At 36.3% G+C, this 15,644-nt stretch overlaps 1 protein-coding gene across 1 annotated transcript in view; it reads left to right on the plus strand.

The window, feature by feature from the left end:
• Nucleotides 1-7: 7 nt before the first annotated feature.
• The window catches only part of ARID4B (AT-rich interaction domain 4B), an 86,444-nt gene continuing 70,807 nt past the window's right edge, over nt 8-15,644 (plus strand). The window contains exon 1 of the mRNA XM_031058759.1: nt 8-153. Coding sequence (XP_030914619.1) covers nt 148-153 — 6 coding nt within the window. The 5' untranslated portion in view covers nt 8-147. The remainder of the gene's footprint in view (nt 154-15,644) is intronic.

Raw genomic sequence — 15,644 nt, forward strand, 5'->3', positions numbered from 1 at the left:
GCCCGGCCCCCCCCCCCGATGTTTGGCTCCCCTCCCCCCGCCCGGTGCGAGCGGCTGGTGCGGTGCCTTAGCGCTTTGTTTTAAATTCCAGGTCCAGCCTCGGCCGCTCAGCCACAATCGAGGCTTTTACCGCAGCCTGAGCTCATCATGAAGGTAAAACACTCGCTTGTGTGCCTGGGAGGGGAAGGGAGGGAGGGTTGCATGGAAAAATGCTGTCCTATCTGTCAGTCCATCTGTCCCGACCCCGGTGCGAGGCTCGGTGCTGGTGCAGATCCAGACTGCGGGCAGCTTCGCCCCCACTGCCGTGTTTCGGTGCCTTGGCTTGTTTGCCGATCGTGGGGCGGGCTTTGCTCCGCTGCGTTGTGCTGGGGGAAGCTGTAAGTTCCCCGAGCAGGGGCTGTTCTCCTTCAGAAACATTGTTTGTAGGAGAATAAGGACATGGCTGCCTGGGCTGAGCTTGCTTCATGGAGGAGCAGGGCACAGTCACCCTGCTCGAGAAAGTAACGTTGTGGGGAAATGCTGGCTCTACAACATTGTTTACTTGAATAGAGGGTAGATTTACTTACTTTCTATTCGTCAATAGGAGTTTTGTTGAATGAGTAATCTTGATGAGAGCGGGGAGGGTGCAAGTAAGTGATTCTCCGCAGTGAAATGATTGCTGTAAGGTGCGGAAAGATTCTCAAACAGGTTCTAATTTCCTCTCGGTGCTGTGTAGTATTCGTGTACCTCACTGTCATGCATTTTTCTTCTCTTAGACCTTTCTAGACTATTTATGTTTGGTATATTATGCAAGCTAAATAGCAAAAAAGATCGTTTTGGTGGAATAGAATGATTTCTTCTGTGTGTGGGCAAGAACTGTGTACCTAAAAGTAGTTTTTAACAACTGTGTTTGTTAGGGGTTTTTTTTTACCATTTTGCTGCTATGTCTTGCTCAAACTGCCGTTCGTGTTACTGTCACCCCCGTGTAATTCAGCAGTAAATCTCATTTCAAAATACTATAAACCTTAGAAAAAACAATTGTTCCAAACCTGTGATGCATCAATTCCTTGGTATTTGTTAATAAAAAAGAGCAGTCTTAATTGGGTTCTTCTGCTGTCAAGAGTTTTTGCCTACTGTCTGTGAATAAGTATTATGTAAAGTGTGCGCCCAGTACTATATTCACTGCTAGAAATGGTAAATGAAATAGACTCTGTTAATTTCTAGATTGATCTGAGTTGCTGAGCAGTGAAGTCTTTCTGTATAGCTGTTAAAGGTTTAGCATGGTTTTTTTTATTTAGGTGACTTTATGGCAGTGTTTTTTAAAAACCATGTTTTAATTGCTCTATGATTTTTCTTTAGCAAGTGCTAAGTTATAAAATACTGCACACGTCTGTCTTATTAAAAGTAAACTATTTATGAATTTACAACAACAGGCTGTTGAAGTTGTATGATAGGGAGCTTTCCAAATGTGGCTCATTGCCTGGTGGGGATACTGGAGATGGAAGCAAGATAAATAGGAGGCAGTATAGGGAGCTTTTTTCCCCAGAAGGAAAAAACACTTATTTAAATGACAGTTAAATTTACATACGTTTCTTATATTCTTTTTCAATGTAAACAAATCTTACAGTTACCATAGAGATTAGGTTCAGATACTGAGGTTTTAGAGCCATATTAATATGCAGATAGACAGCTGGGAGCATGAGGAGGTCAGATCACAAGTAGAATGCAAAGTGCTCTGTGAAACAGTGATACAGATCCACTTCAGGCTGAATTGAATGTATAACAGATGATTAAACTTAGAGTAACAAATACAAAAACCTCTTAATAGACCTGTATTTTTTAAAAAAACCCTCAGAGCTTACTTAGTCTTCAGTAAGGTTTGTGCTACTCTTGCATGTTTATTTTTAAAGTTAGGATAAATTCTGTCAGAGTGTTCAGGTGTTAAGTTTAAGTCTGTAGCTTTTGCAATTTGTGTGTGTGTGCCTAGTGTTAAACTTATATATGCTTGAGATAACTCCAGTACTTTATTTACTGTGCCCTGTAGTGTTAAGGGAGGTTAATCTGTAAGTCATTACTTTGAAGCTTTAGTTATTACAGGGAAACTTTTAACAGTATTGTGGTTCCAAAGAAATTTCTAAGATTCAACAACTTAACCAAGATTATAGGAGTTATACAGTGGATCAGGCCTTCTGGCTGGTTTAGATTTGTAATTTATTAGTTAAGCTTACAAGGATACAAGCCAGTCCAATAAGAAGCAGTAAGGGAGAATGCTTAAGAGAATTATTAGCTTTCTGTTTGTATCGCTTCAAGGTAACATTGACTATATTAGATCAAGATACTGTTTAAATATGACTGTATATTTCTGTGCATTTATTTTTTAAGTTCTCCAAAGAGCATACTCTTTGGATGCTCAAGGACACTTCAGCATGCAGAGGATTTAATACTTTAAGACCTAGTCTTGCTTAGGGTCTGCTGATGCAGACTTGCTTCTGACTGCCCGACAGAGGCCTGTGTTTTGATTTATGCCTTGGTCATTCTTTCAAGTGCAGAGCGTTGTGGATTCTGGTGCACAGAGCCTTAGAACTGGATTCCTTGTCAGTACCTTGTGTCTTTATGTGAACTTGAACAATTCAATTAGCTTTACTCACTCCTTTCCCCCACCTGTGTGGTATGGATAAAATGTTGATCTTTCTTTGTAAAGCACAGCAAGGTATATTTAGGAACAGCACCAACAATTGTATTGACACAAAACCGTAAGTCACTTGTGTTCTTGCATTTTGCAACGCTGTGACACAAGAGAGGTATGCTGCCTGCTAAGAGATTACCAAAGCTGTTGGTATAATTGCTCTCCTTGTAATAACCCAACTTAATCCAAGTAAATAAAGCCCCTCACATAAACCAGTAACTCTAGCCTATCAAATAGTCTTCCCATGGACTGCTAAGACCACTTTAAAAAGACTTTTGAGCTACATCTTACAAGAAGCATTCAAGTCTTAATAGAATTATGCTTGTTATTGTGATGTTCTACTAAATCAGGCTTTTTCCTGTGTTGATTGACCTCTGATAGTTAGTACAGTTGTGTAGATAATGGCTAGGATTGCTTGCATGTTGTGAAGTTTTTTTGTTGTTTATTTAGCACCTTTTGTATAAGGCCTTTTTCCATTAAGTATGTGTCAGAAGAATGTAGAATCTGTTTGATGATTTAAAAAGTAATTGCATGCCATCAAATGACTACTTACTAAGCAGGTAGCAATATATGTAAAAGCATTCTTATAGAGTGCTTTTTTTTAAGCTCCAGAATCAGGAAATAAACTCCCTGAAAGCAAAGTGTCTGCTTTTAAAGGGAGAAATAAACAAAAGCTTGGTTTCACCAATGATTTTTACTAAGAACTGCTGCAAATGCTCACGAGATTTTTAATATGTATCATGGCATTTGTTTGATATATAAATATGTGAATGAAGTTAATATACCCACTGTAGTTGAAAAGTTCACTGCTGAGTGGGGATCAAAAGAGTAGATGTCCCAGAAGCTAGAGCAATTCTCTATGAATTAAGAGATCTGAAATGATTGTTTAAATGTTTTGATACTATTTGCATGTTAATGTTTTTCATTCTGTAAAGTAAAAACTATTTAATGGTTGTTGCTACTTGTCTTTGGTAATCCTAGATGTTCCTGGATGCTTGCTCAAAGTTGCCACGCTAACAAATTAAGAAAGCCATGCCTATGGTCTATGGTAGATTTTTTGTTTTGGTTTGGTTTTAATTCTTCCTGAATTTACATTTTTGTTTCAGTAGTCTGTCCTAGTGACCTCTCCAGCTACCCAGAGAGATCACTTGTGCACACTGATGCCGTAGCTGCTTTCCCTTAATGTGTGCCAGACCATTGCTCATATTCTCTGCCAGTATGGCTGAAGACAAAAGTGAAACATCTAGTAAACTTTTCAGCCACTGATTTCCAACTTTGAGCACAAGTCAGTTGAAAATCCCATTGGTCTTATGCAGGCTGGAAACCAGTCGTGGAATGTAGTGACCTTTCACTTTCTGGTTAACTATTTGAATTGCTGCAGAAATGGAGATTGCTAAGGGAAGAGTACCATTAGAATAGTTTTTGTGATGGAGGCAGGAGAACAGGTAAGTCTTAAAAGGTGGTTTTGCTCTGTGACTTGTTTTTACATTGTGAAAAATGATTTTCTTAAATTCTTTCCTGACGTTCCAGTTCGAACAAGTGATCAGAGGCAGTTATTGACTTCCTCGTGCTTGCATAATTATGTAGAAAGGAAAGCAAACACCACTTGCACCAAGCAATTACAAGTCACGTTGGAATAATCTATGTTATTTTGAAATTGTTTATTTGCATTTTTTAAATGCTAGTCTTTGTATATTTTACAGTGGCTAAACAGCATGGAAGTCTTGAACTCAAATCTGCATGGGTAGTATGTGGCTGTTGAATGGTTGTATTGGTTTATAAGGGCTCGACGTTAATTAGACCACATAGTGGAAAAAAGACTGTCTTACACTGAGAAGACTGAAGTTATAATAAACTATGAGCATGAGTTGAGTTGCCTGTATTATTATCTTCAAAGTTGGTGAAGGATTTTTGGATCAATGCTCTCACGGCAGCATAACTATTGTATGAGCATACTGTCTAAGAAAAATGTTAGTAGGCAGAATAATGAATGTGCATATCTTCACTGGAACACTTTGGGATAGTTATTCAGTTCACTTTGTAATCCAAAACAAGTATTGTATACATGCAGAGCAGAAGCATGCTGTGATATGCATTGCATGTCTGTTTTCAAAGAAATTTTGCGTTGTAGTTGAAAAGCCCTTTGAAACAAAATGCAAAGGTTTTGATATATTAAGCTTTACTGTCACTATCAAATACTTAATCTGAATGCTTTGCTGATTGAGTAAACAGAAAAAATAGTGCTAACTTTGAGAAGGTGGAAATCATACTGTTGTCACAAATTGGTTTCAAATTTTTTGTTTAAATCCTACAGATAGACACATTTTCCTTAGAAACATATGCTTTTATAATAGGCTAAAGAATAAAAGGGAGTTTGAGGTGACCTCATTGAAAAAGGGAACCAATTTTACAGAAAAACCTAGGGCTTAACTTTCCCTGGCACCCTAACGTTATACACAGCCATCCAAATGCTCGATTATTTATCAGTTCATACTTACTTGAAAGTAGTTAACCCACTTTCTGTTCACTACCTTTTGTGAAATGCAACAGTTGGATTCTCTGCATTTCTACTTAATAGGCCCTTCAGCTGTTTTTACTGAAATGTACAAAGCTGAAAACTATGGATCTCAGACTATGTCTGCCTTAAATGTGATTCAGGTCACAGCTGAGAAATGTTGAGAAGTCAGGTATTGTGGCTGCTTGCTTTCTAATTGATGTGCTTTGGTAAAAAATACTACTTTTTGCCTTTTCCACTTAGCACTCAATGTTGTCCAGTTACTGTGCTTGCTATCCTGCTTGGATATGTGCATGGAATGGATTTTCAAAGACTTCTAGAAGACTTCAAAAGGTCTCCAGGGAACTGAGAAAAATTGTTTAGCCCTATGGATAAACTAAATGTTAGTGATTTAATATGTGTTACCATAATTATTTTAAAAGGTTTTGATGGAAAGTCATAAATCTGGATAGTTGGGTTTTCTGTTCTTTTTTTCTGTTAACATGGGGTGACCAGATGAGGGGATATTTCAGGGAATTCAAGTAAGGAAAAGACAGCAAGCCACTTTGATATTCAATACTTGACAAGACATCTATTTTCCTTCTGAAGATTAGTTTGAACCAGGGGAGAAATTCAATAAAGAGACCACTATTGTTTTTTTGGGTTTTTGTTGGTTTTTTTTTTTTTTTTTTTTTTTTTTTTGCTTGGCAGAATATAAAGCAGTCATGACCTGTTTAGCAAGAAGTGTTTGTAAGCAAGCTCTGAAAGCCAATTGTGAGAATGTCAGCAGAGCAGGGTGGTGGAGGTTGTTGCTGAGTTACCTGTTGAAAATTAGGACTGAGATGAGCCAGCTGCTTTATGTGTGACCATTTGTGTGACAGTGACTTCCTGAGTAAATATCTATCAATTAATTGAATGTGGAGTACTGTTTTGGGGGTACAGGTACCTGAACCTGCCTTCACTGTGATGAAAATTGTGCTGAACTATGAAAAGGCATGTTCCTTACTGTGAGTGAAAGCAGTGGGAAAAGGCATCATTCCAGTTAATACAGAGTTACTTGCTCCCATTGCTGTTGTCTGTGAGCCTGTATTTGCTCTAGAGGGGAGATGGTGGTCTGTACACCAAAGAAAAGACTTTTTAGCATCCAGGACTCCCTGTTTAAGTAGTCTTTGATTGTGACTTATACAGATCTCCTCAACGAGTAGCTAGAGACAGCATTCATCAGTTGTCATTTAAGCTTTGTGTGAATGCAGACATCTACAGAGCTTTGTTGCAGAGCAGATCACCCCGGTTGGACTAATGTGAATAACAGTGTTCTTGGGCAGAGGAGTTTGCTGTTCTTACTGTTTAATCTGTTGGTTTGTCCCCCAACAACCTGAAGCAAAGGATTTTGTTTCATAAGTAGTTTGTCAAATTAAGGTATTGTACGGTCATGGAAGAATGCAGTCTTGTCTCCTTCTTCCACTCTTGGCTGTTTATTCTCATTGTCTTGCGTGCTACCAGTCCATTTGTGTGGTGCCAGAGTACGCGGAACTGAGCTGAAATTAGAAACAATCAGATACATGTACTCTTCACTTGCAGACTGTTCCTGCCCTGACTGATGCCTGGCAGAGGAAGAAAAGGCACAAAAGCAGAAGTGCACCAAGACTGATTAGGATTGGTTTAAACTGCATGTGAATACACATCCTTCCCCATCCCTCTGCCAAATTAGCAGTTTACAGTCATTAGGCTAAACATTTTGTAAACTCTCTACAGGTGAAATTGCCATAGAAGGTTTTTTGTGCTTTCTTGAGACCTAGAACCCCAGACTTCTTTACAGGTTTGAAGTCCATATTTTCTAGAAGATATTAAGTGAAAATATTTAATTGAATTGATGCTGTGTCTTGAAAGGAATTAATAAAATTCAATTTTCAATATGATAAACATTGATTTCAGAAAATGGAGAGGTCTTAAAGAAGAGATGGTATCAGATGAAAAACCTCATTTTTTGAGGCCAATATAAGCTTTGCTTTCCCTCCTCCTTCAAGTTCTTCAGCATTTGGAAAGAATACCATTAATAACAATTATGTTTCTTTCTACTGAAATTAGAGAAACAGTTGGTATTATAATTTTCTGTAGAAAGATATTTATAAATATTAGATTTCTATCCTATAAAGGTGACAGTTTCTATGTGCCTATAATACATTTTGACAATAGGTACTTTTACCAATGGATGGAAAACGTAAGCAATTGTGCTATCTTTATTCCAAACTAAAACAAAAGGGAATGATAATTTGGGGAGAAGTTAAATCACTCTGATAAGGAAGTTAAAGGGAATTGAAGTAAAACTTCCACTTTTTTTTGTATGTGTTAAGAAGGCCTGTATATTTATGGGTAGACAAGTGGAGACTTGGTGACAGTTGGGTGTTAATGCCATTTGGAGATGGTAGAGTGAGGTGTGTGACATTTTCTGCTTATTACCACAAACTTCATGCAGAGATGCAGATATTTGGATGATATGTTATCGTCCTTTCTAAGAACTGGTGTTCTAGCTGAGCTTTTATCTGTGATCCTTTCCCTTTTCCCTCTTATGTGTCCTTCTAACTTAGTATTCCTCATCATTTAAGACAATCCTTCTAAATGGGATTTGGGAAATGGGATTTGACTTCAGTAAAATTCAGATCCAAGTGTATCTGATGCAAGGTTTCAGCTGTAATAAATAATGTAGTAGAGAGTAATTTGTTTTTTCACGTTCTCTACTGATTTGAAAAAAAATGTTTCAATTTGTGGCAGGGTAACCTGATCCACTGTGATAATTTTTTTCCTTCCTATTTTCAGCTGCCCTCTCAACAGCAGATTGCAAGTGCTAAATCTCATTTGTACATTTAAAATAGTCCACTCCATGTTTTCTTTAAAATAAATGTGTAATACATTCTTCTAAGATTTCAAAGAATACTTTAAATTAATCTAAAATGGTGGAAGAGACTTTCCAATATCCTTTATGAGCATTTAAGAGAAAGATTAAGTTAATCTTTTTGTTAATGCTGTGACACTTAGGTTGACATAACTTCTTTTCCTGGGAGAAATAATAAGAGACTGAGACATTTTTTAAATGAATACATGTTATACCAGCATTTCAGAATTCAGGAATTTGTAATGGAAAACGTGTTTTCACTTTTTAAACTTATTTTACTGCTCTGTTTATTGAAAGATGTTACTGCAATATTAAATGAATGTAACTTCAAATTACATCACTAAACTTAAAAATAAAATAGATATCCTTCTTAATCTTTGTACCTCCATAAATATAAATGCATTTTTGAAAACATAGCAATAATTATATAAATTTCCACTTCAGTTTCTTTAGAAGGTTGCCCTGCTAGATGGGCATCAAGGGAGATAGTGAAATACTTAACCAAAAGTAAGACTGCAGTACTGTTTGAAAATTAGAGTTTGATATGTACCAATACCTTGCTGCCTAGAACAGAGACAAAAATGGAGACAATAATTCAACTTTGAGTAATTTCCCTTTTCTAAATGCAGATTCATCCTGAGGTGCTCTTCCAGAACTTTACAATGACAATCCACATACCTTTACACGTAGGACATGATTTAGGTAACTGTATGGTGTCTTTGTCTTCTTTGCAGAATTTCCTGCCTATTTTCCTGCAATATTGGGCAGTTTTAAAGACATTAAATCTTGGGTTCTTTCCTTTACTCACAGGTTACTAGTGCAGTATTTACATTCCTAAAATTCGAGTACGACAAAAGATTGTATCACTTGGTGACATACTATATTGGATACATGGTTTGAAACCTGCAAAGTCACTCTTCAAATATATTCTGATATTCTTGATTCATTTTGGAATTGAACTGCCAAGGCTCCTGCCAAGTGTGTTCCCTGGAATAATTTACCATGAAGTTCCAGAAAGTATTAGTGTGTATATTAGATGCTTGTCTACACTAATTCAGTTTTTCTTTGCTAGTAGCTCTTTGGCTGTTGAGCTAATACTCTGATTTCATTTTACTTTGCCTGATACAAGCCAAAATGTTGGATTGATAAGGTTAACATATTTCATTTATAAACATTTCATAAACATTTTATTTAAAAAAATCTTCTATTTCATACATTGTACATTTTAAAAGTACATATTTATATGTACACTTGCCAGTGTAGGATGATTTAGGTTTTTAGATGCAAGTAAAGTGAATAAAGTGCTTTTGTTACATTCTGTATTGTAAGACAAATACTCTTTTGGTGACAGGATTGTAATAATAATATATATGAGAGAGATAGGTGTATGTCCTGCTATGGCAGGCTTTTTGACTGGTGTTGTATGTGGCATTGGTAGCATCTAGAGAGCAACTCAAGTGGTACTCTTTTTTACACTAAAATAGAGAACAATCTTCCTTTTTGTCATGGGAGTAACTTCCTTTGCAGCTGCACTTATTTGAACATCTGATATGGTGTAATGAAATCCTAATTATGGTCTGACAATAAATATTAAACGTAGCATGCATTATGTGGAATAAAAATGATCCATGATACTTAAGCTGGTCTCACCAAGTTTCTCTAGTTATGTGTATTGTATTTACTTAGTTGGAGTTTTGAGGACACAAATCAGCTTTTAAGATCTTTATATAAATATCCATATATATCAAAACAAACAAAAAAAACCCAAAAGGAAATGGTAAATTTCTTTCCCAGGTACTTGATTCCAGACAAATCCAGATCCAGTTTGAGAACTTTGCTATCTTACTACTGTAGCTGGATATCTTTACCATGTTTGCTCAGAATTGAACTTGGGGAAAAAACTCCAAACCACTGCAATACTTGAATGTAATGTGCAGATGGAACTTGTGTTTACAAAAAATCTCCTTAGTTTTAAAGGAACTGCACCATCTTTCCTTTTTTTTTTCTGGCAATTTCTCTTCAAACAGCTTTTGTGTCCACTGAAACAACATTCCAGCCAAGTAGTTTGTGTGCACATCAGTTGCTTAGTAAGGCCAGTGTGAATGCTTTAACTGGGTATTCCTCTTCTAGTAGGGTGTTGCACAGTATTTCTGTGAAAATAAATATTACATTAGGCAGATTTGTTATATGGTAGTACTGGAAGATTAGGTTTATCCTTTAAGCCAAGTATTTCAGAATTTCTCTTCAATTATCTTCTTAGACTTAGGGAAAAAGTGATCATAAACACAAATTAATTAGAATTTCATTGGCATATGAAGTTGATACTGTAACCTGGTGATTTGATGGAGACACTGATATTTTATTGAGATGCATTGAGATTCCTGCATTGTGTCTTGCAACTGAAGACCTCTTAAGGTGCCTCATGTTCTACTTCAGAGAGTGGAACAAGGTTTCATGTGGAAAGTAACATTAGAGTTGTTGACATACAAAAGACTATCAAGTAAAACTTAAGGTAGACTTTTTCTCTTTCACTTGAGTAATCCGAAATGTTACTTTTTGAAAAGAGGCTAAAAAAATGAAGGTTTTAGTATAAGAAGCTTAAAGACTTTGAAGAAAAAACTGGGCTTTACATAATAGCTTCAGCACACTTGAAAGCAGTGAACAGACTCTTACACTACCTATGCAACCTCAAAAATTTTATTCTCTGTTCTTTAATATGGTGAAGAGTTTTGTGGAATCTGAGCAAGGATCTTTCTTTAAATAGTCACTCCCTGGAAATGGCTGCTATTAGTCACAGGCTAAGCCAGCTGAAGATGTTTTGGAAACAGGTGCTGCAATGAGTAGCCAAAGAAACAGAAGTATTCTGGGGGGATAAAGTGGATAAAAGGTATGAAACAAGTAGTTTAGATTCTTTAAATCCTTGAAGTCTCAAAGGTAGCCTAGCTAAATACTAACTGCAAGTATATTGTTCTTACTCCCTACAGTGACACTTACACTTTCTGTGTAGCAGGCATCTAAAATATGTCTTCATAATTATGCAGCACTTGACAAATCTCCTCCAAACTTGTCTTCAGCTGGTTATTTCTGTTTTCTTAATATCTTAAATGTTTTATTTTTAATGCTTGCAGGTTTGGTTGGCTATGGGTATTTTCTGATGGAAAATATTGCATCGCTGTTCGGAATAGTTGCCACATTGACTACATTTTGCATTTTCCCCCCAAACCTCCTTTCACAAACTTAAATACTGAACTCTTAGTCTGCAAGATGAATGCTGTTGGGGAGAGGAATGAGAAATTACTAATTTTCTTTTAATATGCTTGCTGCTGACTATGCAAGAGTATTTGGCCAGTAGTATTCTCCAAAAATGAAGTGAGACAGGAGAGAAGTTTGCATGTGTGCTTATGTTTGTTAAATTTATGTAAGTTAGGAATTGTATTCCTACAAGTTAGGATACTTGTAAAAATAGCTCACAGAAGAATATTATTAAAGAAACACTGTCGTGTTTATGATGAAAAAAGATAAATAAAACCTGTGGACTTGAAACTTTAGTCCTCACTTTTTTTTAACCCATATGGAATTATACTGAGTTACATATGCCTTACTTCAGAAGAGGCATTTATGTGTATTAATGTGGGGGAAGTGGGATATACAAATAAGTTGCTGGTTTTTTCAACATGGAGTGTGAGGGAAGGATTTACAATTTACTTAATAGTTTGAGGAACTGTTCATTTGAAAGACAAGTGTATTGTGGAAAATAATGTTTACATTTTTCTGGAAGAGGACTACCTAAGTGAAAATCAAGCTCATTCAATAGTAGAAGTAGTCTGCTTGTGAGCATAATTATAATTTAGTGCAGTTTTTCTTGGTAAATTATTTGTGGTGCTAATTTCTTTGCTGCCCCAGCTAACCAGTGTCCAGCTTAGTTAAGACATCTGTGTTCTGCAAGGATGTGTATATTTCACCTGACAGCAGCGCCCCAATAGGTGCTGGTAAGAAACGTAAAATTTAACAGAAAATAAAGTGGGGCTTTTTTCTCTTTCAGACCCAGATAATTGGTTATGTGATTATAATTGGTTATATAGCTAAAATCTTAACCAATCTGCTGTTCTTGACTGGAAACTATCTGTACTCTTAACCAACTATTTTACTGTAGTGGCAGACCAAACCTAATTTTAATTGTTTTTTGTGCTGCTTGGCTGCTCCTAAATAGTGTAAGTGTGCATATAGTAATGCTAATACTTCACTGCTCTTTAACCCTGTTTGTGTCTTGTCTCTCATTGTCTTTAATGTAGTGCCATGGGTTCTGTAGCCTGTTTCTAAGGAGGTTTGAAGATAAGAAATCTTGTTGTTAATAGTCCTGTTCATTATTCAGGGACCTATAGCTTCACCAGAATACTAGGGGGAAATCAGAACATTGAAAAACTTTGGCTAATGCAACTCTTCTTATGTTATCTTATTTATCTACGTATATATAGTCACCTTTTTTTTTGCACATACAATAGCTGTGGTTGCTTTAAATTTTTACCAGAGGTTTTTTTCCCTTTTCCTTTTTTTTTACTGGGAGAGGAAGCTGAAGAATTGTTTTTATTATTTTGAAAGGTGTAATACCTTTATAGAAAGATAGAGCTCCATATTTCCATAAAAGAAAGATAGTATGGAGATAGATATTTGTATTGCAGTATAATTTACTGTCAATTCAAAGATTGTAGGGCTGTACTTCAGTTGTTAGAAAATACACCCTCTGCATGGACTAAGGCGGAAGCACTCTTGATACTTTGCATGCATGTAGTTATTGTATGCTATTTGTATCTTAGCTAATGTAATATAAAATAATTTTTTATTATAAAGTAGAATCTTATTCACAAGAAGTTTGGAGAGAAAAATGAATATTTGTTAAATGCAAAAGGGAAAAAAAAACACAAAGGAAAGGATTATCATCAGGACACTAAAAAGTGCATCTAGAGTGTATCATCAGAGGCAAGGATAGATATACCTGTAAATGGTAATACTTGTAATTTTTACTTCCAAAAATTTATGCAGTGAAGGTAATAATGGTCAAGTTTACACTTACTTTTAGACACACATGAACACATAGGTATATATTTTAATATCTGGGATTTACCTGCAGTTCTTTAGAAGTTTCAGTTTGCTGGCTAGCTTGCCTTTGAATTTCATTACAATTGTTTTCTATTAGATGTTTCAAAAGTGTAATTGTGGCATCAGGAATTCGAGGAAAGCCAAATATAAGGGCTTACTGTTTTAAAGCTGAAGATACTGCACTCTTGGTGTATTAGTTGTTTTATCCAATTGAGATGTGTTTTGTTAGCTCTTGTGTAATGTTTCCCTTGGAGACTCAAGAATAGCATAGCAGGTTACTGATGAGGAATAAATGGCTAGTTTAGACCAGGAGTGAAGATCTGTCAAAATGTTCCAAAGAAGGATTCCCTTAACACTAAAAACTAAGGAGAAGTGTAGGGATTAGTGTGTATCTAGTTGAAGTCAAACATTGTCAGAACCCAAAACAAGTGAAAAGTATTTTTAGTTTGGCTAGTTTACAAAATGAGAGTCTTAAAAGTTATTGCTGACACTGACCTAGAAGGGAAGACAAGACTGTTGGTCTGTTTATACTAAATCTGCTGAAACCAGTGGAGAAACTAAGGATATTTTTTCAGAACAAGTCACTGGAAAGCAGAGGATAACCTCCTTTGCCTGTTCTAAAGTACATCTTCAGGTTCTGTTACTTGTATTTAATATCTTAGTGAATCTGAGCCTGGCATTCATATTTTGTCTGAGATGAAAACAACCTGTTTGGAAAAACCAGGAGAAAAGCAAAGGGCAAGTTGGTAGAGAGGACTGGAGTTTTTTCTGTAGGTCAGGTATCTTTGTGCTACATGCTATTAATTTAATATAGTCTGAAATAGGGACTTAGATGACTGTACCTCCACCAAGTCTGAATATATCAGAAGAAAGTAGATGCCTGAGGTGTAACTGAAGGAAATTATCTTTGCAGTGATATTGACCCTTCCTTCAGTTGATGATTTTAATGGTAATGTCAGGCTCTGTGAAGGGGGAGAAAGTCTGCATATGCATTTTCCTGTCACTGCTGTGCTTCCAGGTGCATGTGGTGTGTCAAAAGTGCTAATGGGATCCCTGGGTTACATCCATGCAAGACCATGGGAGGACTGAAAGAATGTTTTCTCATACTTTGGTCTCTTTGCCAGTGTGGTGTAAGCTGAAACAGGTTTCCTGATTCAAGTGTGCCCCAGTGTCTGTTATTGCTGTTAAACCTAATGGGGCTGCCCTGTGCAAGGCAGTGACTTTTGAGCAGTCTCACTTGTCCAGCTGTACGGCCCTGGTTAATTTTCTTGTTCTGCTGTAGATCTCTGCTCCTTGAAGGACTTTTAAAGACTGCCTCAGCACTGGATCATCATCTTGATATAAGTTATCTGGAGTCCAGTCACATGAAATATCACATTTTCCAGGAAAGTCAAACCAAACAGTGATTTTTGACAGGACTGATCCCATTTATAAATTGAATTAAGTGCCTCTTTTGAGGTAAATTCTGAAATTAATCTTGAAATTAGTTGTCAGTTTACAACTTGACTTCTTATTTTACAAACACAGATTACTTTAAAATTGTGTTGTTCTGTGATCTAATGGTAATGGTATTTTACTAGTTCTCTATAAAAATCAAAAGTTAGAGCATTCCTAACTTCAGTTAATCTGCTTTGTTTGCAAATAATGTGTGTTGGATATAAAACTTAACATTAACTGGTTTTTTGAGTGCTATCCAAGTAGATTAGACTTTGAATACAAACTTGTATTTGACCTTGCATATACTCCAGTGCTGAAGTGCTTTCAGCCAGTTTAAAGCCACTTCAGGGTTTTATTGGAGATGTTTGACTGAAAGCTGTTTGTTTGACACTCACATCATTTGAAGATGAGACAGCTTGACTATCAAGATATTAAAGAAAAAGAGGTAGGATGGTAATTGTTATCTTTCCCATCCAGCTAAGGGCCTCATACATTCAATTTTTGCAATTTGGAAAAAAAAGAAATTTAAGTGCTAGAGTGTGCAATGAACAGGTAAATATAGAAAATGCTATCAAACACCCACAGGAAAAGAAGAGGATTATTTTCTAAGTTTTGAAATTTCTGTGGTTTTTTTGCAAGAATCTTACAAGTTCTAAATTATTGTGGAGTACTGCTTCATCTTGTTGTTTGGGGCAGGCTGCCAATTTGCCCATTGAGTTATCTGCTCGTACTTTGTTAATGCTGCTGCGTGATCTTGCAGTGAAATAATACAATGTACTGAAGTGAAAGAATAGCAATTTAGCAAAAGTAACAGAAACAAGTTAATTCATGAGTTGAAGCACTTTAGTCCCTAATCAAATGTGTATCAGAAGAGATGCAAAAGGAAAGATGCACAGAGAGAGGCATCTTCATTCATTGGATTGGAGTTTGTAGGGCCCAGGTTTTCCCTTTTTACACTTGTGAGTTTTTAATTTAACTCACAAAAGAAGTATGAAAGAACACACCATCTGTTTTAACTGCTGGTGGTGAGCATCTAGCAATACACATCTCCCCCCCCC

Source organism: Geospiza fortis, unplaced genomic scaffold (assembly GCF_000277835.1).
Source record: "Geospiza fortis unplaced genomic scaffold, GeoFor_1.0 scaffold381, whole genome shotgun sequence".
Taxonomy (NCBI): domain Eukaryota; kingdom Metazoa; phylum Chordata; class Aves; order Passeriformes; family Thraupidae; genus Geospiza; species Geospiza fortis.